This window comes from Rana temporaria, chromosome 5 (assembly GCF_905171775.1).
Source record: "Rana temporaria chromosome 5, aRanTem1.1, whole genome shotgun sequence".
In the NCBI taxonomy this organism is placed as follows: domain Eukaryota; kingdom Metazoa; phylum Chordata; class Amphibia; order Anura; family Ranidae; genus Rana; species Rana temporaria.
The window spans coordinates 335253736-335279442 of NC_053493.1; the positions used below are offsets into that span (position 1 = coordinate 335253736).

General features: G+C 39.1%; 1 protein-coding gene across 1 annotated transcript in view; it reads left to right on the top strand.

The window, feature by feature from the left end:
- C5H8orf34 (chromosome 5 C8orf34 homolog) overlaps nucleotides 1-23743 on the top strand; it is a 363446-nt gene extending 339703 nt beyond the window's left edge. Inside the window, exon 14 of the mRNA XM_040354371.1 lies at nucleotides 17771-23743. Coding sequence (XP_040210305.1) covers nucleotides 17771-17778 — 8 coding nt within the window. The 3' untranslated portion in view covers nucleotides 17779-23743. The remainder of the gene's footprint in view (nucleotides 1-17770) is intronic.
- Nucleotides 23744-25707: the final 1964 nt, after the last annotated feature.

Consider the following 25707-nt stretch of genomic DNA (forward strand, 5'->3'; position numbering starts at 1 on the left):
AATAAATAGATTAACTAATCTACACAAAACACATTTTTTCGTCATGTACATGTCTATTGTTTTTATTTATGCCTATGCACAGCACACTGCTCCATCCATAAGCTTTGTTGTTTATAGTGGCAGAACTATCATTATAGCAGCATATGCAACTGCTATGGGGCCCAAGCAGTAGAGGGGCCTGGTGAGGGCCCCAGGAATCGGGAGTGGACTGGCCCAGGCATCAAATGTGTCACTGCTCCATCAACTTTGTTGCTTATAGTGGTAGAACTATCCCTATAGCTTTATATGTGACTGCGATGGGGCCAAGGTGTCTCCTGTCTGATCCGTGCTCTGTCCAGGCTGCAGGGCAGGCACTCTGCAAGGAGCCATTCACCTGTGGGCTGAGCTTCCCACTGCTGGGACCGGCCTCCCCCCTACTTGCTGTGCTGTTGGTCAGATGTGCAGGGGATCCTTGTACACAAGTGATAGTTAGTGCTCCCTTATCTTTGCGCCCCCCCCCCACCCCGGGGCCATGTGTAGTGAACACCCGGCACCCATAGATGATTCACCACTGGCCATGGTACTGAGTAGAATCCTCTGGTTGCTGAAATCATGGTATTTTGAAAACACCTTGGGCTAGATTCAGGTAGGGGCGCGCATACTTACGGCGGCGCAGCGTATCGTATTTACGCTACGCCGCCGTAAGTTAGAGAGGCAAGTGCTGTATTCACAAAGCACTTGCCTTCTAAGTTACGGCGGCGTAGCGTAAATGGGGCCGGCGTAAGCGCACGTAATTCAAATGTGGATGAGGGGGCGTGTTTTATGTTAATGTATGATGACCTGACGTGATTGACGTTTTTTACGAACGGCGTAAACGGCTCCCAAGTATGCCACAACGACGTATTGGTTTCGACGTGAACGTAAATTACGTCCAGCCCTATTCGCGAACGGCTTACGCAAACAACGTAAAAAATTCAAATTTCGAAGCGGGAACGACGTCCATACTTAACATTGCGTGCGCCTCATAGAAGCAGAAGCAACGTTACGCCGAAAAAGCCTTACGCAAACGACGTAAAAAACTACCGCCAGGCGCACGTACGTTTGTGAATCGGCGTATCTAGGTAATTTGCATACTCTACGCCTAAAACGACGGAAGCGCCTCCTAGCAGCCAGCGTTAATATGCACCCTAAGATACGACGGCGTAAGACTTACGGCAGTCGGATCTTAGGCTAATGTCGGCGTATCTTGCTTTCTGAATACAGAAAGAAGATACGCCGGCGCAGCTTTGAATTTACGCGGCGTATCTATGGATACGCCGGCGTAAATCTTTGAATCTAGCCCCTAGTTCCAGACCGATGTGAGTCTGAATATCAATATTTGTATATGGCCAGTTGCATCCCCTTCCCTTTATGATAAAGGTCACTCAAGTACAGCTTTATGGGAGGTGAATTGGTGCCATCCAAACTTGAAATTTCAGGTTTTCCATGGAGTTTACAATGATGGAGTAAGTCCACAGTGCAGGAGAAGTAAAAGGTACTGTTTTGCACTGGAAGTTGCCGAATATGCACCTGCAGTATTTACATTCTCTGTCCCCTTGATTAGCTTGCTTTATGAGACTGGCCAGAAATCCAATATTAAAACAAGGTCAGAAATGGGCGCAGGTGACACAGATGCCAGAAAATAGGCTAGTTTGGTGAGATTTGCTTTCTAAGGTTTCTGCCATTACATTGGGTCTAGATATGCCTATTGGGACTCTGCTTACCAAAGGAATTACCACCTAATTCACTTCCTGAGCAACCCAGACACGGAAGCGTACACAAATCTGCCTTGTCCATACCAATGCAGCCCAATACATGTGGTGTGAATAAGCTTTTGGCAATCTATTTGAGTAAATTATGCTGATCGGTGCACTTCATTAGTTAGGAACAACATTATTGAATAGAGATCTGTGAGGAGAAAAACACTGAGATAGTCATTGCTGCAATCTGAAAATGCTAACCCTCTTGCTTTTAATAACTTAACCTATTGGCCAAGAACATGTATACAGATAAGGACTTGTGATTAGGGTTGAGTGAACCTGAACTGTAAAGTTCGGGTTCGGTACGGACTTTGGGTTTTTCCCGAACCCGAATAGTTGGAAAAAGTCCGGGTTCGGAGTTCGGGTATGTTTTGGCGCGCTGCACGGCAGCCAATCGCCATTCGTTTTACTGCTGTGACTGGGAACTGATCACAGCCATGCCTACTTATGGCATGGCTGTGATTGGCCAGTGCAGCATGTGACCCAATATGTGACCAGCCTCTATATTAGATAGAGGCACACAGCACAGATCGTCACTCTGCTTCAATTAGGATAGGGAGAGGCTGCTGAATCTGCTGCATAGGGACAGTGTTAGGTGTATCCTGCTCCAGAAATCTCAAAAAGCACACTTTATTTCTTTGATATCTGCATCATCTTATGGTATCTGGCTCGTTGTCACTGTGCTTCAATTAGGATAGGGAGAGGCTGCTGAATCTGCTGCATAGGGACAGTGTTAGGTGTATCCTGCTCCAGAAATCTCAAGAAGCACACTTTATTTCCTTGATATCTGCATCATCTTATGGTATCTGGCTCGTTGTCACTGTGCTTCACTTATGATAGGGAAAGGCTGCTGAATCTGCTGCATAGGGACAGTGTTAGGTGTATCCTGCTCCAGAAATCTCAACAAGCACTCTTTATTCCTGTGACATCTGCTGTGCTTCATATAGTTTAGGAATTTTGTTCAGCTATAGGGGCAGTCAGCAATCTATAGGTGACTCTGAATATTTCAACAGCACTGCACATGCCACCACCTGTTCACCTGTGATATACTGTGTTTTTCTGTCAAGTACATAGTTCAGGGACAGGTTCCAGATATTTTCCTATAGGGGCAGTCAGCAATCTATAGGTGACTCTGAATATTTCAACAGCACTGCACCTGCCACCACCTGTTCACCTGTGATATACTGTGTTTTTCTGTCAAGTACATAGTTCAGGGACAGGTTCCAGATATTTTCCTATAGGGGCAGTCAGCGTTCTATAGGTGACTCTGAATATTTCAACAGCACTGCACCTGCCACCACCTGTTTACCTGTGATATACTGTGTTTTCTGTCAAGTGCATAGTTCAGGGACAGGTTCCAGATATTTTCCTATATATCTCGGATTGGTTACCACAGTGGTCCATCCCTGTGAAGCCCGCCCCTGTGTTTTTTTCTTTCTGTGAATGGAGAAGGATGCAATGTATCTTTCTCGTTCCTTGCAAAAAGAAAAAAAAAGTGTAAAAGAAAAAAAAAAAACTAGATCAAGGTTTGATTTAGGTCAGTACCAGGGTTAGTGTTTGGATCATTGGTCAAGGTCAGGGTCAGTATATTTTGGACAGAATTGTTTTTAAATTAGCATCGGTGTCCGTTAGTGTCGGTGGGCCAGATCCACGAAAGAATTACGCCGGCGTATCTCTTGATACGCCGCGTAATTTCAAATTTTGCGCGTCGTATCTTTGTTTTGTATCTACAAAACAAGATACGACTGCATCTTGGATCGATCCGACAGGCGTACGTCTTAGTACGCGGTCGGATCTTAGGTGCAATCTTTCGGCGGCCGCTAGGTGGCGTTTCCGTCGAATTCCGCGTTGAGTATGCAAATGAGCTTGTTACGGCGATCCACAAACGTATGTCCGGCCGGCGCATTTTTTTACGTCGTTTGCGTTCGGGTTTTTCCGGCGTATAGTTACCCCTGCTATTATGAGGCGTACTCAATGTTAAGTATGGCCGTCGTTCCCGCCTCGCATTTTGAATTTTTTACGTCGTTAGCGTAAGTCGTTCGCGAATAGGGATTTGCGTAGAATGACGTCACCGTCTTAAACATTGGCTTGTTCCGGTTTCATTTCGAGCATGCGCACTGGGATACCCCCACGGACGGCGCATGCGCCGTTAAAAAAAACGTTGTTTACGTCGGGTCACGACGTATTTACATAAAACACGCCCCCATTACATCCATTTGAATTCCCCGCCCTTACGCCGCCAAAGATACACTACGCCGCTGTAACTTACGGCGCAAATTCTTTGAGGATTCGAAAAAAAAAAAAAGTTACGACGGCGTAGTGTATCTTAGATACGCTACGCCCGGCGGATATATTCGCCACGCTACGTGGATCTGGCCCGGTGTGTTTTAAGTAGGACCAAAAAAAAATGTGTGCTATTGCTTCTGGGCTGTACTATGGGTAAAAACAACAACTAACATACACATATGTGGTATCGTTGCGATTGTCAGAAGCAGGAGAATTTATGTTGGTTATTGTAGTAACAAGAAATACATAGCTAAATAATAAAAAAAAATGTTTTACTATCTTGGGCCAGTTTTCTTTTGATCATTAAAAAAATCAGGAGGCGTCCACAACTATTTACTACCAAATGAAACCCAATTTGTCCTGAAAAAAACAAGGTATAATCCATCTGGATGCACAAAGTAGTTTTGATGATATCTACGGATTTACTAACACAAGTCAAAATTTAAACATTGGATTTAGGCATTTAGATTTGTTTTTCTCTTATGTGTGAAAGAGTTAAGGTAATTTTTCAAAGTGTTACTCCATTATTGGGATGGCTGACTAAACGTTACTATTCTGACTGTTTACTACTTGTGCTGAGCTTGCGGATTAAAATGTGAAACGGTTATTGTGGCCATTTGGTAACAATGCCCATTGGCCTTTATTAAAGAGTTTGACATATTGAAGAGGTAATATGCGGTTACGTATACCTAGAAATCAATTTGTTTTCCACATTTAGCAGTTCGGTCACACAAATAAAATATTATTTCAGCCTGGTTGCAGTGTAATGCTGTGTTTCAAAAAGGCCATGGGAGGGTTTCCAGCTCTTTGCAATGAGGCGGAAAGGTGATATTTGACTTTTATTAGCATAAATGTGTAAATCACAACCATAGATCATGTATAGCTTTGTAACACAAAAGTGAGATTAAAGCAGAAGAAGACAGAAACGTGGTATGTGGAGGAACAGTGAAAATATTTCTGGGCTTAAGGACTCCAGAGAGAGATGAGTAATCAAATAGTTATGTTATATATGGCTGCTAGTAGGGGAAATCACAGAGATGTCAATGAAAGGTGAGGCGATAATTACTGTGGGCTGGAATATTCCACTTGCTAAGTCAGCCAATGCTAGTGACACTGGATTCCTGGAATGGGGTGTCTGAAACAATCATGCGGAAGTATTCCTAAATTTGATCCTTGCAGATGGATAAATAGTATCAAATGTTTTCTAGCAGAAGAACTGGCCCTGAAGAGCACTGGTCATCATTGTTATATACATAGACAGTGGTTAAGCAGAACCACACTAAAGCAGGATTTTGTTATTGTAACTCTTGGAATGGCTGACTGAAGTCCAATGAGAGACTGTTCATGTAAATCTTTACCTTTTGTGGGAATGAATAAGTGGAAGGCAGGAACAGTGAAATAACCTAAAACAAACATGTAAAATTACATTATACTGATTTTTTCTGACAGCTCCACAGCAGGAGCTGTCACTTCTGGGAATGGCATTTATGTGGTATTATTCTGAGCCAATACTAGTCTATGCTGCATGCAAACCATTCACGTTTTCTACAGTCAATCAGCATAATGCTGTTCAATATACACGAATCATAAAACATTTATTGATCTGAAGTATAATCTAAATCCTCCTGAAGGCAATCACCACCTCCCTTCCACAAAGTGAAACTGTGTCATCCAGATTTAGGCCTCGTACACACGACAGTTTTCCTCGACAGAACCCATCAAGAAACTTGGTGGCAGAGCTTTTTTTGCAGAGGAAAATGGTCGCGTGTATGTTTTTCGTCGTTTTTGGAACTCGACGAGAAAAAAAGAGAACAAGTTCTCTTTTTCCTCATCGGGAGTCTCAATTTCCTTGTCGTGTTCCTCATCGGGCTGGTTTATGACGAGAAACACGTTCGTGTGTATACTTAGAAACCCGTGCATGCTCAGAATAAAGTATGAGATGGGAGTGTGCCTTCGGTAAAAGTAGGGTTTGTAATGGCGATAGCACATTCGTCACGCTGTAACAGACTGAAAAGCGTGAATCGTCTCTCACCAAACTTTTACTTAACATGCAGTAATATGAGATTAGCAAAAGCAGCCCCAAAGGTGGCGCCAGTGGAATCAAACTTCCCCTTTATAGTGCCGTTGTACGTCACCGCATTTGAGAACGATAAGATTTTGTCTTAACAGTGTGTACGCAAAGAAAGCTTGTCAAGATTCTCGACAAGCCTAACAAGGAACTCGTCGGGGAAAGCGATGTTTCATTTACGACGAGTTCCTCGGTCGTGTGTATGAGGCCTAAGAGTCATTATTAATCTCACCTACTACATCACTTCATTGTTATGCCCTGTACTCACGACCAGTTTTCCCGTCGGAATAAACTCAGTTGGTTTTCTGACAGAATTACGCTCAAGCTGTCTTGCATACACACGGTCACACCAAATTCCGACCGTCAAGAACACAGTGACGTACAACACTACGACGAGCAGAGAAAAGTGAAGTTCAATGCTTCTGAGCATGCGTCAAATTGTTTCTGAGCATGTATGTTTTTTTCCCTGTCGGAATTCCATACAGTTGAACGGATTTTCCGATCGGAATTTTTTTCGGCGGAAAAATAGAGAACATGTTCTCTATCTGAGTCTGTCGGAATTTCCGACGGAAAAAGTCAGATGGTGAATACACACGGTCGGAATATCCGATGAAAAGCTCCCATCTGACTTTTTCCATCGAAAAATCCGACCGTGTGTATGCGGCATTAGGCTTGCTGATGTCATTCTATGTCAATTTTTTCTATAAACCCTAAAGTTGACGATGTAAGAGGTGAAGTTGGGCTTCCCTGTCATCTGCATAATTGCCCATGTGCGGGATAAAAGGTAAATCTGGACCTTTGCACTCTTGCGTGCATGTTTTTTTTCAATGGGCCCTAAATGTCATATTTTTGTCAGCGTAATGTAGAAGTGGCAGACATTTTCTTTGGCTGTTTATGAGCATTGGGTTGTAATTAAAATTTAGGCTGCATCCACACTGGCAGCCGCACCTAGCCTAGCTTGCAGCCACAATTCACATTCACCTAAATGGCTGGTGTGAATGTAACCATAACCACTTCAGCCCCAGAAGAATTTACCCCCTTCCTGACCAGAGCACTTTTTGCGATTCGGCACTGCGTCGCTTTAACTGACAATTGTGCGGTCGTGCAACATTGTACCCAAACAAAATTGACGTCCTTTTTTCCCCCACAAATAGAGCTTTCTTTTGGTGGTATTTGATCACCTCCGCAGTTTTTATTTTTTGCGCTATAAACAAAAAAAAGAGCGCCAATTTTGGAAAAAAAAGCAATATTTTTTACTTTTTCTATAATAAATATCACCCAAAAATATCTAAAAAAAAAAAAAAAAAAAAAAAAAATTTCTTTAGTTCAGCCGATTCGTATTCTTCTACATATTTTTGGTAAAAAAAAATCGCAATAAGCGTATATTGATTTGTTTGCGCAAAAGTTATAGCGTCTACAAAATAGGGATAGATTTATGGAATTTTTTTATAATTTTTTTTAATAGTAATGGCGACGACACATCGGCCACTTTTGACGCTATTTTGGAACCATTGTCATTTATACAGCGGTCAGTGCTATAAAAATGCACTGATTACTGTGTAAATGACACTGGCAGGGAAGGGATTAACCACTAGGGGAAGGGATTAAGTGTGTCCTAGGGAGTGATTCTAACTGTGGGGGGGCTGGGCTACAAGCGACACGACGTTGATTACTGCTCCCGATTGACAGGGAGCAGTGTCTTGTCACAAAGCAAAACAGGGAAATGGCTTGTTTACAAAGGCATCTCCCTATTCTGCAGCTCCGTGACACGATCACGGGCACCCAGCGGACATCGAGTCCACAGGGCCCGCTGTCACACTCAATGCCATGATATAAAGGGGACATACGGGTACTTCCATATGCGCAGCCCTGCCATTCTGCCGACCTAAATAGTCGTGCAGTGGTCGGCAAGCTCTTAATGACAACATGCATTCACTCATTGCTGTGGTACCACGAGCTAACAGGCATACAATTCTTGCACACCCAAGCGCATGCTCACAAGTGTATATTGTGCTTTATTAAATCCGAACTAAACCCTATCTGAGCACCACAAACTGTAAATACTATTTCATTCATTTTTAATATGCAAAGCAAACTCACCCATCCATCCATCCATGTCTCCATGCTTTATTTTGTTAAGAGATCACTTTCAAAACAGCCTCCTGTAATTTCTAGCCACAGTCATTTGAATAAGGGCAGATGATTCATGTAGCATTTACTTCCTGGAATCCATCTGCCCTTAGCTCTGGCATGCAGACAGGAGGGTGTGCTTAGCTGAGAAAGCCCCTCCTACAAATAAAAGAAAAAAAATACCCATGAAGACTCCTGGGATGTATGACCACATTTTGGCCTAGGCCAAAGTAAAAATATACTTTCCTATCTATTTACTATTTTTTTCAGTCTAAGGATTGAAGAATATGTTATCCAAACCATTCATTTTCCTGATATCTGCTTGCTTTGCCAAGTACTTGTGTTAAAGTGGAGGTTCACCCTAAAAAAAATGATCTACCATCCCATCCAGCATATTTGCGTCAGCTACAGTATGCTTTTTTTTTTTTTTTCTTTCGCTGTACGTACCGTTTAATCGTTGATTTTCTTTTCTTCTTCCCGCGGGGAATAGGCGTTCCTATGAAGGGGCGTAGATGATTGACGTGCGGCTACAGCGCGTCACGCTTTCCGAAAATAGCCGGACTAGGACTCGGCTCTTCACGGCGCTATTTGGCGCCTGTGCACAGACTAGGAGCTGACTGCGCAGGTGCCGTATATAGCCGAGTCCTAGGTCGGCTATTTTCGGAAAGCTTGACGCGCTGTAGCCGCACGGCAATCATCTACACCCCTTCATAGGAACGTCTATTCCCCATGGGAAGAAGAAAATCAACGATTAAACGGTAAGTACAGCGACAAAAAAAGCATACTGTAGCTGACGCAAGTGTGCTGGATGGGATGGTAGATAATTTTTTTAGGGTGAACCTCCGCTTTAAAAGGTGTCCTGTTCTCTTTGTATTGCTTCCTTTGTGTGAAATCCCTGGTGATCTTGCCAGCCTTCCTGCTTTCCTATTTCGAACCTACCACACTAGGCAGGGAAGCTCATCAATCAGTCAGTTTTCTGGCTGTGCTGGGAGAACAGTCTGCCTGTCCTCCAATACCCAAGTTTTTTCTGACACCCACCCTGCACAGCCATTTATGGGGAAGATCAGTGAGTCCCTACACCCAACACTTATTAAAAAAAGACAAAAAAGCATTTATAAATGTTTTAAATAAATATACAGCTCCTACGGTGGTAGTGCTACATACACAGATGTTTTGCCTTTCATTTTTGTTTTAAACTGAATGTTTTTTTTTTTTTTTTACGAACTTAGGGTTCACATACACTTTCAAAATAGTGCATGCTGATTGAAATAGTTTAGTTCTGCTTTAAAAAGAAAACTCCCTGGGTAAAAAATGATTTCTTCTGATGGACAATGACAAACAAATCCAATATCCAAATCCAAGAGAGTCACTACTGACATATTAAGTTGAAAATTACCCAATCCTCCAGATATTTGACTTTTATGTGCAGGTATACTGAAATCATTTAATAATAGTTTTCATAGCCCTTGTAGTATAACAAAAAACAAAAAAAAAGCCTGCAGATACAGGGCTAGATTCAGAAAGAAGATACAATGGCGTATCTCCTGATACGCCGTCGTATCTCCTGATACGCCGTCGTATCTCCTGATACGCCGTCGTATATCCGAGACCGGCCGTTGTATCTATGCGCCTGATTCATAGAAAAAAAAAAAAAAAAGATTGTGAAAGTAAATTGGTTTGCCAGAAATGCCTTTTCATTGACACCTAATATTTCTACATGGTAGATTGACCTGTATGGTTAAATTTTTACAAGGTTATCTTCCTCAGTTAGCATCCTGAGTTGCAGCAAAGTGTTTTTAAATAGGCTTATAGCAGAAACGAATTCTCAACGATGTACTGTTTCAGGGATGTCTATGGGATGGGATAGTAGGCAGCAACAGTTGGAAATCAAGGTCTGGTGGCTGGGTAATGTCACTCTCCATGTATCCAACGTACTGTATAGGGACAATATAAAGGTGGCAGGGCAACATTTTAATAGTAGCACGTAGTAAAATCAACTTTTCTTTCATTCGCTATACAAATATCTGCCTAAACTTGTCTAAGCATAATCAACCATGAAGGCCATGATTTATTAAAGGCAAATGGGCTTGTCACTTTGCAAGGCAATTTCCACTTTGCAAAGTAATTTTCCCTTAGCTTAGTGAATGATCTGTGATTTTACTTCCATCATTCAAGGAAAAAAATGCAGTTTTCTATTTTCCTTGCATGTGATTAGATATTGTTTCCAAATTGAATTTCAAAGCAATTCCCCTTGTAGTGTGAACAGCCTATTTGCCTTTAGTAAATCAACCTCAAAGACTTGAAGGACGTGCAAGGTTTGGTGATGATTTTCACACTGAAAGCGCTGGCCGTTGGAGCTAAAGCGCTGCTCGTTTTACCGACACATTTTTGCGCCGCTTTACAGCCACTATCGGGCGCTTTTAACCCCAAAAAAAGGGTTAAAATGGAGTTCCACCCATAAATATAACATTAAAGCAGTAGTTTTAAAAAAATGTCATTAGTCCTTTAAGAAAATTTTTTTTTTTTTTTAGATGCCTTCAAAGTGTTGTTGCTAGGCAGAATAGTTAATCTTCCCACTTCCTGCACCTAGGTGCTTAAGCTTCCTAACCTACACCGCACAGACTCATGGGAATGTAGTGGGTGTAACTTTCCAGGAGTCTGTGTACTCCCCAGTCTGGAAGAATCATGTGACTTGGACAGTACAGGTGCTGAAACCTATTACACTGCTTGTGCAGTGCTGAGCATGTGCGAGATCTGCAAGGCTGAAATCCAGGAAGTCATACAGTATGGCTTCATGATGCCCACACTTAAGATGGCCCCAGTCAATTTCTATTTTATAAAGTGTCTAAATGCTGTAACAACCTAACAAAACGGACCTTAGTTTACAGACTAACTTTACTAGAATACATTAAGCTTGTGTATTACAGGGGTATTTATATATAAAAAGTGAAATTGTGGCCGGAACTCCGCTTTAAGTACTCCTGTTTTGCAGCGCTTTGAAAGCACTGCCCATTCATTACAATGGGCAGGGCGTTTTGGGAGTGCTAAATACGGGTTGCCCCAAAGATGTTGCTTGCAGGACTTTTCATAACGTCCCGTAAGCTCAGCGCCCAAATGTGAAAAGTCACACTGGAATGAATGGTAGGCGGTTTTCAGGCGCTTTGAAGAGGCTATTTCCAGTGCTACAGTGTCTGAAAACCGCCCCAGTTTCAAAGGGGTCTTAAAACTGGTAATGTTTTTATAACATTCTATTGATTTTAACTTATGATCTCTCAATTAATTGTGGGGGGAAAAAATGATGGTAAGCAGCAATAAGTACTGTAGAAGCACATATGATCACAGAATTACAAATATTTTGGCAAATAATATAGTACGCAAATGTGCTAAACTGTGCGTTTTAATTGTTTGGCTGGAGTTCTGCCTTAAATCTTTTGGTACACTGTTGCAAAGTCTTAATTACACTTCAAATCAACCCCTTTACAACAAGCGTACACATACTTGTGGCCTCACTAAAGTTGGTATTTATGTGTGTACCTGTCTTTTTTGCTGGAGTGTACTGCACAGTGCGTGCCGGGCATGGAGTCTGAGCTGTCACATATCTGATATTGCTGCTATTTTTAGGAGTAGAAGGATTTTTTTTTTTTATGTTTTTATTGGTGGTGGGTTATGGTGATAGCAAGAAATATACAGCTACAATTCAAAAATATATATTGTTTTACTATTTTGGGCCTTTGATAATAAAAAAGATCAAAGGATATCAAGGTATAGTTTGCCTAGATACACTAATTAGTTGCAATGATTTGTAAAGTTTTACAAACACATTCCAAAGGTGCAAAGCTGGCATCTTCTAGGTTGTAAGCTCTATCGAGCAGGGCCCTCTGATTTCTCTTGTATTGCATTGTATTGTAACTGTACCGTCTTCCCTAATCAGGCGATTTGATGCCTGTCAGGAAGGGGTTAAAGTGGTATTTTTAAGTAGTTTCAGAAGCTAATTTACCCACAGAGTAGGTTGATTCTTTTTCTTTTAGTCCAATTTAAGTTGGTGCCCCAGGTTTGCCAGTTCAGGGTGTCTGCTTTCTCATGCAGCAGCCTTTGGAGCCACCTTTGTATGCAGGTACTAGAGTTGCGTCTTCCTATACTGTTTACATCAATATAAACACACAGGCCTGTAGCCTAGGAGGGCAAGGCACTCCCCTGCTCCTCCCTCTTCCACCCACTCTTCTCTAAGCTTAACAGACTGCACTGTCCACTGGTAACTCTTTCCTGTGAGGACCAGAAGTTGAGGGAAGAAGCACATAGCATGCAGGAGCAAGCAAAATTGAAAATTGTAAACTGCAAATTAATTTTCACAAATAGTTAACTGGGGATGCTTATTTTATTGTACTCAGTGTGTTAAGCTAAAAGACACTGGGCGTTCAACACTATTTTAACGATGCACTGAAGTTGCCTTTTAATGCGCGTTGTCAATGTGTCACTTGCAATAACCTCCTTTAGCTTGGGGACTGAATATAATATCTAGACCCCCCAGAAAGTATAAGCTCACCCCTGCAGCACCTTTTTTTTAACTGTTATTGAGATGTTCCTCTTAACATTTTTTTTCCTTTCAAGCAGGAATAATGATCTTGTGTTTGGCTCCCCCACTGCTGGTGTCTGGGAAAGTAAAACCTGCAAAGTAAACATGTCATTTGTTTCAGATACGTAATGTTCCCCCTCCATTTGTGGTCAGGAATCCTGGAGGACTCTCTTTCCCACACACTTTTCACAGCAAAGTGGTTACAGCTACTGTTCTTAACATTCTCTAATTTCATAGCAAAGTGTGAAGTACAAAGTATGTTTTCACATGTTAATCCTATTACAGACACTCTGCCTATTCCCTGCAATGTGAAGAGCAGTATCAATATAAAAAAAGAAACAGTTGACGTATTTATGGTGAGATGTACAGGTTAACTCTGTCCACACAAACCCTTATGTAAGCATTCCAGACATAAGCCAATAAAGTGCCTCACTCATTGTAAACTGATTACTTAATATCTTTACATCTGAAGCATTAAGTACAAAATAATTAATTTGTTGAACAAACTTTACATTTTGCAATATAGGAAGATTAATAGGAGTGCATTTTATGCATTCACCTGTTTTCAAGCTAATATATTGTAGTATGCACCTAAAATACCAGATTTATTTTAAGCCAGAAACAGTTAGCTGTATGATGTTATGCTCCGACATCTTGCTATTGTGGCCGTAGCCATAACCACGAACGCCTAACTTGTATCTTGTTTTGCTTAACCACTTGACCTCCAGAAGAATCGCCCCCCTTCCAGACCAAGCCATTTTATGCTATACGGCACTGCATTATTTTAACTGCACGGTCATGCAACACTGCACCCAAATAAAATGTATGCCCTTTTTTACCCACAAATAGAGCTTTATTTTGGTAGTATTTGATCACCTCTACGGTTTTTAGTTTGTGCTTTAAACAAAAAATGAAAACATTTTTACTTTCTGATATAAATTGTATCCAATAATAAAAAAAAAATCTAATTTCTTCTTAGATTTTGGCCAATATGTATTCTGCTGCATATTTTTTGTAAATAAAGAGATAAATAAACGTATACTGTTTGGATTGCGCAAAAGTTATAGCGTCTACAAATTGTAGGATATTTTAATACATTTTATTTATTTTTCTATTAGTAATGGTGGCAATCAGCGACATATAGCAGGACTACGATATTGCGGCGAACAGTTGGACACCAACTGACACTTTTTGGGGACCAGTGACACTAATACAATGATCAGTGCTAAAAATATACACTGTCACTGTACTAATGACACTGGCTGGGAAGGGGTTAAAATCAGGGCAGTCAAAGGGTTAACTATGTGCTTAGCCAGTGTTTTTTCACAGTGTGGGAGGTGCTATTACTAGAAGAAGGCATAGACCCATGTTCGTGCTTTACAGGAACACAGGATCCATGGCTTCCCTACTGACAGAATGACAATTTGCCTTGTTTGTCTCTGTGCTTGATGATCGGCTGTACCCGCAGATCAGATCCCGCTGCGCGTAATCGCAGCGGGAGTGGGCCACCGCCAGTGCACATGCGTGCCCCCAATCCGGAAGTGGTGTCAGATCACATACCTAGGCGCAGCAGTGCCACCTTGCTTCTGTATATTTAAGTTATACAATCAGCAAGCGGTTATAGTCCACTCTTTTGTTTATGTTTACTTTGTGTGGCTAACAATAATGTGTGTGTGTGTGTGTGTGTGTGTGTGTGTGTGTGTATATATATATATATATATATATATATATATATACAGTACAGACCAAAAGTTTGGACACACCTTCTCATTCAAAGAGTTTTCTTTATTTTCATGACTATGAAAATTGTAGATTCACACTGAAGGTATCAAAACTATGAATTAACACATGTGGAATTATACACAACAAGGTATGTCAGTGGGAACAGTCAATAAAGGGTTAAAAGATAATAATCAAATTAAAATAAATAAAATTAAAATAAATACACAAACCACAACGGCGACGTGTAGTCAGATAGTTCATGAGTCCATGTTAAAGATGGTAATAAGATCAATCCCAGCAAGAATTCAGTAAAGGTATGTGGAGAGCTGTGGATGATCAGTTCCAATGGTAATCAGTTCAACAAGGCAGCTGTCCAGGAGCGAAGTCAGCTCAATATATGTAAGACAAAAAAGTAAGGAGAAAAAGCGCCACTGAATAAACTGAGTTTTTAATGTAACAATTGTAATAATCCAGCACTTACATCATAATTAGCTATGCTGCAGATGGGGAGCTGGCACAAGTCTGGCGAGTAGTGGGCCGAGTATGATCCAGATGAGATGTAGCTGCGGTAACCCGAGGAGAGCCGGAGGGAGCCAGCTATGTCCGTGATTAGTGTTTACAAAATCAGCATGGAGACATCCGGCATCACGTGACGTCAGCTTGGACGGAGGCCGAGAGGGACCACAACTCGTTTCAGAGCATGCGCAAAGGATCCGACCTGCGCGCTCCTTTATCAAGTGTACACTTGATAAAGGAGCGCACAGGTCGGATACTTTTCGCATGCTCTGAAACGCCTCCGCGGACCGTTTTCATCGGACAGATCCGCTCGTCTGTTCGAGGCCTAAGGGTTGGGGAACAGTCTAGCAATTACTACACACTTCTAGGGTTCCTCCAGCTATCCTGCAAGCTTGAACCCTGGTGTCACTCTTCCCACTGTCCCCACAACCACACACCAGACACACAATAAACGATAGCCTGCCACCACCCAACAGTTTGTCCGCAGACTGGTCTGCTGAGCCACCACACGCACACAGATCTCTGTCTGGCAGATCTGTTCGCTTACAATCTGCATGCAATTTGCCAACAAACAGGGCAATTGCATACTGATTGGCATGTAACATAGACTGAGCACTTAGGCACTAAAATACAATAACCTCTTCAGAGATATGAGTCCTAGCTTAGTACACAGAAGTCACTTATTAATTTTATCATTTAATATCCCGAAAGTGGGCAGCGCATACAAAGAAAAAGGAGTTACCAAAAAAGATATAGAAAAGACACACAATTGGCAATTTGCTATGAAAATAAAAGGGGATAAAAACAGAAATAAACTTTACCAAAGTCTATCTTTTTCTAGAAGCATACTAGAACATGTGGCACTCCCCAGTTTGGAACTGGCTTCATGGAAGGACCCTGTCCATATCTCTGGCTGCTACATTTATTGAAATATGGATGTGGGCTAGGCTTTAGCCCACAAGATGTTTTGTGTTCTGAAATTACCAGAGTCGAATTGGCCCAGAACGGCGCTGATTGCTGGGTCATGGATTGGATTTCCGATACCAGCGCATCAGTCCGATTGCAATAGTACCAATCACTGCTTGCTTGCCGCTGTCAGGCGTCATATAACGGTTTTGTGTATTTTTCTAGGGTTCTACACATGCTACAAATACAGATTGACATGTACGTGTAGCCCAACATGTGTACCATCAAAAGGAATTATTTTCATCTCTCTGCCGCTAGTATTTTAGCTTTTATGAGACATGAAATAGGTTCCTCATATCTGATGATATACATCAAAGTTTGCAGACCCGCCGGGGCCTTGTGAATGCCCCCTGTTGATCTGTGTAGCCACTCTTGCTAGGAGTCCCCGTGAAGGCTTCAGAAAGGTGGCAATCTATGTTTACTCATATGGGAAATTTTATTGGCATCTAGGTGTCAACTCTGGCCTAGAAACTGGTCCTGTCCTTTTCAAATGCTAATGAAAGAACATATGTGGCATCACCGATAATGCATACTATTTTTTTAATAACCCAGAATTAAACTACATCTACAATTACACTATTTCTATAGTTCACGTCACATCTCGTTAAGGCAAAACTATCCTACGCTTACATTTATGTCACAAGGGGAACCCCCCTACCCAATGTGGAACCTTCTTTGGTGACAGCTGTCTAAGATGGGATTCCTCCTCACTTTGTAACAATCTCCCCTTGCCTCCTGGTTTATCTCTGGAAGTAAAATCCTGCACTATGGCACAAAGATAGCAAGTAAAAAAAATAACTGACAAGGATTTTTATCACTGTCTGCGTCCTTGCTAGGAAGATTTGACCTGTCTATTTGACCTGTTGACCATTGTCACCATGACTGAAACTGAGGGAAAATCCAACATTTTGAATTGTCACTAGAACAGGAAAGGTAGAGGTACAGAAGGACACCTGTATTAGTACTAATTTTCTAAAAGGAGATTTACCTTGCTTTATATTTCAACCTATGTCGATATGTAACATCTATTTTCAAAGTGGTTGATTTACTCAAGGTTAATATACTTTGCACTTGGCAAGGGAATATCCCCTTATCTTAATGAATAAGGTGAAGCTCTGCTGACTTCCATCATCCAATCACGAGCAAGCAAAATCCTTTTTTTTTTTTCATTGGCATTTATACAGGGTAAAGTCATCTGTGCAACTGAACATGAACTCCTTAGAGACATGTTACTGAAATACTTTAGGCACCCGTGTTATGAAATATATTAATATATCTGATATTTATAAAATACATTTTTATGATAACTTAATTCCATAGAAATCATTTGACTTTTGGCCAGCCTACATTGTTCATGTAGGACATCCCACAATGTAATTCTTTTCTACATCAGTATTTCATCTATCCTCCCTGGAAATCTTTCTGTCTGGCCTCTCCACTTCTCCTCATTCTGACATGACTATTAATTCAACTTGGTTAAGGATCACGATACTTTGGGGTGATGGGTAACTCCTACTGGGAGCTCAAAGTGATGTAATAGCTAATATGAATACTAGTAAAAGAAACTGAAAACCAGATTTCTGTTTTGCTTAATTCTAAATGATTGATAGGGGGTGAGCGAGATTAACTGTGATCCTTTATCCGTGTGTCCTTATTTAACACTTGAAAATATATGCAATTACATCTCAAAGTGGAGGTGCTGATGAAACTTTTTTTTTTCTTTTCTTGTAGGTTTGTGATGCCACGAGAACTGAATGAATGTTGAATACCAGAAGTGAATACAATTTTTCAGAAACTGAGTTTCACTAAAATGGGAGAATAGTTATTTTTATAATGTGTTTAATAATATTGTCAACCTAATAATCCTAACAAAAAATCTAATGGTTTATTATCAGTTGAATAAAATATGATCAGTTTTCATTCTAAAACTGCTATCAAACCAGCACCTTGCAAGTAAATCTAAAAACATAATCTCACTACTTGCCATTTTAATAAATGGTTTGTAAAGAAAATCATCCCAAACCGTATACTCTTATACTGAACGTTTCCTGAGAATTTGTTTATTGTATTTTTATGAATTTGTGTTGATGCAATATATTAAGTTCAAGTGAAAATATTTTAATCAAAAGGTTTCTTTGGAAGTTGCGATAAGTCTAAAGTCACACATGGTTAAAAGCTAGATGCTCTCTTTAATGTTTGCGTGTTCCATGTTTAGTGAAAGGCTTCCATTTAGGGACTCCCTTAACTGTTCCACATGGACAATCTTATTGTACTGTAATTCTATAACCTTATAATGCTTTGGAAAGAGCAATGATGAAGTGCAGAGTGCAATAACTTAATGGAAGTCAAAGGTGATGAATTTCTGAGTTGCTGGACCTTGCTTGATGGTCTTCGACTTATTCTTAATCAAATTGCCCTAACAGGTTGAAACTGTGCAACTGTTTTTTTTTTTGCACAGTACAGATAATGTAGCATGTTAAAGGTGAATGCAGTTCCATGGAACACATGATTGTTTTGTATTAATTAGTCATTTAATAATTTCTGCCGAAAAAGTGTTCAGCTTGGAAAGTGGGATCTAAAATTATGATCCTACAAATTAATTTTTAATGCTAGAATATAACATTCTTTGTTCTACCATCTGTTGGTGTACAATCTTTAGAAGAACCTAATGTTGGCATGCTGACATTTGGAATCCCAGAACAAAATACATATTGACACTTCAGCCTCTCAGCATTTACATGGTTGATTACCTTTACTGTAAAGTCATGTAGCATTGGCAGGTCAAGTCAACTCATGTCTGGGACTTCTTGTTGTTGCTTTTCAAGTCAACTGTTTGTTGTTTGTTCTTTGCATCCCACTTTGTAGTTGTCACTTGACAGCTCAGCACCATGTCTTGTAGCATGTGAAAATTATGAATGATTTCACCCCCTACACAAGTAGCATTTTTGCATTTGATTGCTTCAGGTGTATTATGAGAATTATACAATGACTTTCTTTGCAACATCCAAGATTACTGATCACAGTTGAGGTGTGTGTTTTTGGAAACAGTTCTGTAGATAATATTTTATAGTACTTGCGATAATAATATAGAAGACTTATTTAATAATTACACTTTGCTGTTAAATATTAAGTAATTTCAAATAATTTGTGATAAAAGTTCTTACATTCTAGCTGTACCCAGTGCTTACACCTTTTGTAGGCAAATTGTGTACAGCTTTATTTTAATTCTAGTTACAACATATAGTCGTTTTTTGAATGTAAAAAAAATGCATGTTTTATTTTACAATGTCCTATTCCTTATATGTACATGCAAATCTCTATTTAACAGCCTTAAATCCTGGCTTCCAGTCTACCATAACATGGCAATTATTGGAATAGGGGAAGTTGCCATTCAGTCAAGGGGGCTTTTTAGTTCTTAAGAAATGTCAGTCCTGCTACCAATTGAATTGCACAGTATGTCAGCTGCCTCACTATGTCAGTATATCAGTACTTTACTAAAGCCCAGTACACCCGTACCAAAAGTTGACCAGTTTAGCAGGAACCAGCCATCTTTCGTTACATTGTTACCGCGGTCTGTTTAACAGAAGCCAGTCTAACAACCAGCTTCTATCGAACAGTCTTACTGGAAAACCAGCATTCGATCAACGCTTGCAGCCAATGGCTGCAACCACTGATCAATGTATTCTGGGTGGGTCCCCTGTCAAAATACAATAGCACAGTGGGAGAGATCTCCACATCACACATTGTGTTGTTGTGGGAATTTGTAAGATTTTTTTTTTTTTTCATTCAACATACTGGTTGAAAGAAAGAAACTGAATGTGTATTCCCAGATTTTGCTTATTTAGGAAATAAAACACACCCAGAAAGAGTCAAAGGGGCAGTAAGATTGCTCTGTTAAAAAAATCTGTTCCTTGTACAACAGATGTTCCTTATTGATGTCATTGTACTTACACCCATTTTCTTGTGAGATGCAACACAGATTTATTAATTGTCACATTTCTGGATTTATGGTGATGCATTATTACAGCATCACAAAATAAGTATAAAGAAAGTGCTTTACAAGAGACAGGTCTAGACTAGCGAATCATTACTTAATAACGTTTTGACATCAGTGCTTGGGATATAGTGCCCAAAAGGATTTCTTAAAGGTAGAATAAAATAATGCGATGCTGACATGATTGATAGGTATTTTCTTACCATTTTAATATACTGTACTTTGTAAAGTTTTAGATTATGTAGTTAAGGATCAGCTATGGGTGGCATTGAACACATAGCATAAAAGCCATAATAAAGACTTGATCCTTTTCTTCATGTGGTGTAGCAGCTTTGAACTCTTCAGAGGCTGAAAAATTGCCAACTGGTAAGAGAAGGGATTTTGCTAATTTTATACTGTATTGTTCTCTGGGTATTTAGTGCTTAAGACATGCTAGCTTTGAGGAGGAACCCCCACATTTTGGCCTTTTTGACTTTATTGAAACTGCCAAAAATTACCACAAAACAAATATGTATTATTACCAGTATTGATTTTTTTTTATTCAGAATTTACCAATGGAGGGCACAGTGATATTTGAGGTATTTTACACAAGGCAGTGTTATTTCCAAATAACATAAACCATAGCCAATTTTCCAATGCATTATGATGCAGATGCTTCCAATAATGTAGCCACCATGATAGTCCATTGTTGTAGGTATAACTTGTATCCCATATTTACCAAATATCCTGGGACGCAGCCAGAAGAAAAGCTTAAACCACTTTGTATTCAAAATAAACTAATTAGAACATAAATTGCTTCCTCAGGTAGCCTAAAAAATCCTTTAAATCTATGTATGCCTTGACATATTAATAAAGGGGTTAATCTCTGGAAATGATTGTTAATTTTTGTTCATAGACTTAGGAGGTTGGACTCTCTTTTATTGCTTGTTTTGCTTCTAAAGGACTATAGAGGCGGTCTTTGTGGAATAGCCGCAAACCTTTTTAAAATGGCCCCTCTAAAACCTTTCATGTCAGCATTTGTTTTCGTTTTTTTTTTTTCCCAACCAAGCACTGCAATATACAACACCCATACCAATGTGATAAATTCTAAACCCTCTATGTATGGAAGCCAACTGAAGGTGTGCTAACCCTATAAAAGGATCTTATTTCCAAAAATGTAAAAAAAAAATCTGTGAAAACCAAGGAAATTTATATATTCTAAAGTTGACACTTCCTTGCATTTTTTTTCCCATTGAAATGTTTTAATATAAATTAGCTTGCAAATGGCAAAATAGGTTTTGTAGCACTGAATGTCTTCAGTTAGGAAAGAATTTTCCAACTCTACCAAAGATGTTTACTTGATCTTAATCGAAATACAAGTATGAATAATCTGACTTGAGAAAAGTTCAAATGTTGAAATAAACAGGAGCCAACTGTTAATTTTTAGCAGTTTCTCATATTTTAACTTGCAAAATGAATATTAAAAGGGTTCTTGGTTAGTAACCTATAGGTATAGAAGAGTTATTAAACATGCTTGCAGGCCTATATTTTTCCATATAAATGGATGCATGCTATTTTAGTAACGTTTTAAAAAATGTTGCGTGGTATAAATATTTAACACGATTTCCACTTAAGATATCTGAAGCAAAGCATGTGTATCATTTTAACGTTAAAGTATCTTACATGGTAAAGCTCCACTTGAGCAAAAGTATTCAACATATAAGCAGATTTTTTTCAAAATATTTTAAAATAGAGACTTAAATCAGTCAAGTCTACTTAATTATTTGCAGAGCAGTAGTCCAGAATCAGTTAAGGTTTAAATTCATATATTTTATACATTAGAATATCTATTTCATTTGGCTTTTTTTCTGCTCAATGAATGTGTTCGTTAATAACTGTAATAAAATGAATGTAAATTTTGGTAAATTTAAAGTACGTCTGGAATCAAAATATCCCTGTAATATTACATACCTAGTATTTTTTTTTTTTTTCAAACAAACATGTATGTTTCCACTTAATATTGCTAAATTTGTACTGATGAAGTCAACATCACCCAGAAATCTTTTTTTTTTTCTTTTCAACATTTATCATTTGTAGCCAATCATTATGTGTATCATTATATATACTCCCATTTGTCGGAGGCGATGATTTAAAAAGTGTTAGTAAAAATGTGAAATGCACAATGAAGAAGAAATTAGACATTCTCAGTGAAACATTTTAAAGTAAAGAATTTTTTTTTTTTATATTTATATAGCAAACATTTCATAATTACATATAAGTCAATCATTTGCCTTAATTAATTTTTCAGTAGTATAGTAAATAATGATTGCACTATTGTATGTTTTAAAAAGGCACAGACACATTTTATACTTGCTGTAAACTAACCTGAAGCTACTTACACATAGAACAATATTATTACAAGAACAAAATGCTGTATTTGGCCATTCTGTAAAGAAGACAAAACACCATGTAGATGTGATATTCTAACTGCTTATCCAGGTTTTGTTAGTCACCTTGATTCTTAGATATTCTACTTTCATCATGTTTTCATTTTAAAGCAGTAAATAAATTGGAAATATAAAAATCTTTTGTTGGAGTTTTTTCAGCATATTGATATTTTTATGATTAATATAACCCATTTCCATAATTTAAAAGCCCATACAAATTAATTAAATGTGTGTACCAATACTGTGTACAAGTCTTACATTTACAATGTATACATTATGACTATGCTTTCTACACCAATGTTCTTTACCTTTTCTTCATGCCTGCTACATCCCTTTCCTTACTGTCTTCTTGCTTCCTTTTTTTACTCCTTCCAGTTCCAAACTCCTTGGTTTCTCATCTTTACTTGTGATAGTATCATACACAAGTAAGAATTAGAGACAAGGTGAGTGCTATTGAGAAATGTGGAACTCTAATCCCTCAGAAGATGTAGCTCCTGCAGCATCCTGTTAAGTTGATGTTTATCTCATCCCAGTTTGTCACTTGCATGCAATAGCAATGGGAAGAGAAATGTAACTAAGACTTTGTGAAGAGTTAGGGCAGGGTGTAAAATGTTGGGAAAGAGAGGTAGGATACCAGAAAGAGCTATTTTTTTGGAGGTAGGTCACAAGATTGATAAAGGTTTGTAGCACATAATATAGAGCATTTCAGGATAGGTGGGGGATTGAAGGATAGGAATATGTAAATCCTAAATTCGGCACCTTATGCATTGACTAAAAGAAGCAGGGTGTCTATGACTTGTATACTTGAGTTCACATATACATTTTACCTTTTGTGTAAAATATTCTTTGCATGATAATGTATTAATAAACAACACAAGTTTTTGGTTCACATGAAATATACACTTCTTATATAGTCACTTTAAATATATTGAAAAGTTGTTTTACAATCTACCTAAAAAGATGCCCTTTCATAATAACTATGTTGATTTTTTTGAAAAATCTTTGTAAACAAACTCTTATTATTGAATGTAGAAAAATGTGCAATATGTTGTAAACTAATGAAAATTTACAAGCTGTAATGAAATGCTTCTTCTAAAATTTGATTTAGAAACAATTTGGTGACTTTCTAATGAAGTGTTAAATAATAAAAACAAGTTTGTGTGCACTTGTATTATGAGGCATGTTTTGCTTTTCATGTTTTTCAAGGATGAATGCCTTTTCATATATTGATTTTTAACTGGATGTGCTTGGTAACTGCTACCACAATAAAAACATTTGTAAGTATGTTTTGAATGTTTTTCTTGGTAATAATGCATTATGGCAAACCAATCATTATGCATGAAAAAAAATGCAATAGTGTGATAAAAACAAAAGTCGATTTTTAGACCACATATGCTATATGCTATGTGCTGCTACCTTCATGTAATTAAACACCAACAAATGCTTTGCTGGGGATTGTGCCCCAGTTTACCCAATTAACCCTGCCTGCTCCATAAGGCTCCATTGTTTTGATAATATCCTTAGATGATTGACCACTTCTCCTGTCGCAGAATATTTTTTTCTATTTTTTAACAGTTTTCCTTATTCTTCAGCTGACACTTCTATCAACATCTGACTGCCTTTTGAATTATAATCCACTAGCAGCTTCTGAATTGGTTACCCTCAATGTACATTTGGGGAACCATTACCAGACCCTGCAACAGCAGGGCTGACCTGTAATGTTGGTTCAGGCACTGGTTCCTACTTTCTGTACTCATCATGGTACGTGATGCAACAAATGAGTTAGTCACAGGGTGCCATAAAGGTCCAATGTCATAGTGCAGTGATGGCGAACCTTGGCACCCCAGATGTTTTGGAACTACATTTCCCATGGTACTCAACTACACTGCAGAGTGCATGAGCATCATGGGAAATGTAGTTCCAAAACATCTGGAGTGCCAAGGTTCACCATCACTGTCATAGTCCATCCCTATGGCACCCAGACCCTATGCCCACCATGACGTGTGATGCCTGGACCCTGGATACAATTTCTGCTGACAATGCAAGTTGACTGTTTGGCATGTCACATGTTGCCTGATACCGCAGACCCAGCCACAGCTGCATGGTTAGCCCCTGGGTTATTTCATTTTCTTCATATTGGAAATGCTGAACCTCTTCAGTCTGTATCTAATCAGTGAGGCACTTGGGAGTGGGAACACATGGGACAAATAGTGGATATTCTGCTTCCTTTCAAGTTAACAACAGTTCCCTTGTTTCACAGTAATGTCTTACGCTGACATTGCTTCTTTTTGCACAAGCCCTTCGAAGCTGAGCTCCTCTTTGGAAATACGTCAAGGAATACATTGAGGCGACTATTGAAGGAAGGGGTTCCTACCCCACTAAAATTTGTTTCTAACTGAATCTTTCAAGATGGCAAACTAATTACCTGACCCCTTTTTTGCAGTACTTTGAATGTGTTATTTCAGTCAGCCTGCAACTTTAAAGTGACATGCTTAATAATAAGTAGGATGTCAATAAAACAAATATATTTATATACTACTACTTCAATTTTTCTGTGCTGATCTGTGTTTTAGAAAAACTCTCTGAAGATATTTTACTTCCACCATCTATGAAAATAAATCCTCAATGAGAGTAATCGGCATATACGGTATGCTATACTATTTGACGAGGCCAGCACTGCAAGCTATAAAGCGTATCTATGGTCAAATGTAAAATTGTATATTAATTTCCACTGTATATTTCAATTATTTCTAGCCAACTCACATTAATCTGAATGTTACTGAATTTGTAAACTTACCTTGTAAAGTTCTCCACATTTGCTTGAATTCTATGCCACATATTCACTATGTCCTGTAAGAAGGTACCGCTGTGTCACACATTTCACAGAGCCTGCCTTCTGAACTACAGAGGTGCCGAGAGGGGTTTCAGGAGGCCAAGTCAGTACAGGAATAACTGCTTGCAGGCAGCAAGGAACCATGGGATATCTAGTCCTTAGAAATTGATAATAAACAGCAGAGGAAAAGCTACACAACATGCAAGGAATGCAGAAAATTGTGGAATAAGAGGGCCAGCAAGCAGGCAGAACTCACAAGATGAAAGTGGATTTTTCAAGTAAGCTTATATTGAATTGTCAAATATTAATGCTGTTTGTATTTCTATATAAATGCTGCTATTATAAATTGAATGTGTATGCTGTGTCCATAGAACTTCCTTTCAGAGCAGGGTAAGATATGAGTACATCAGGTTGT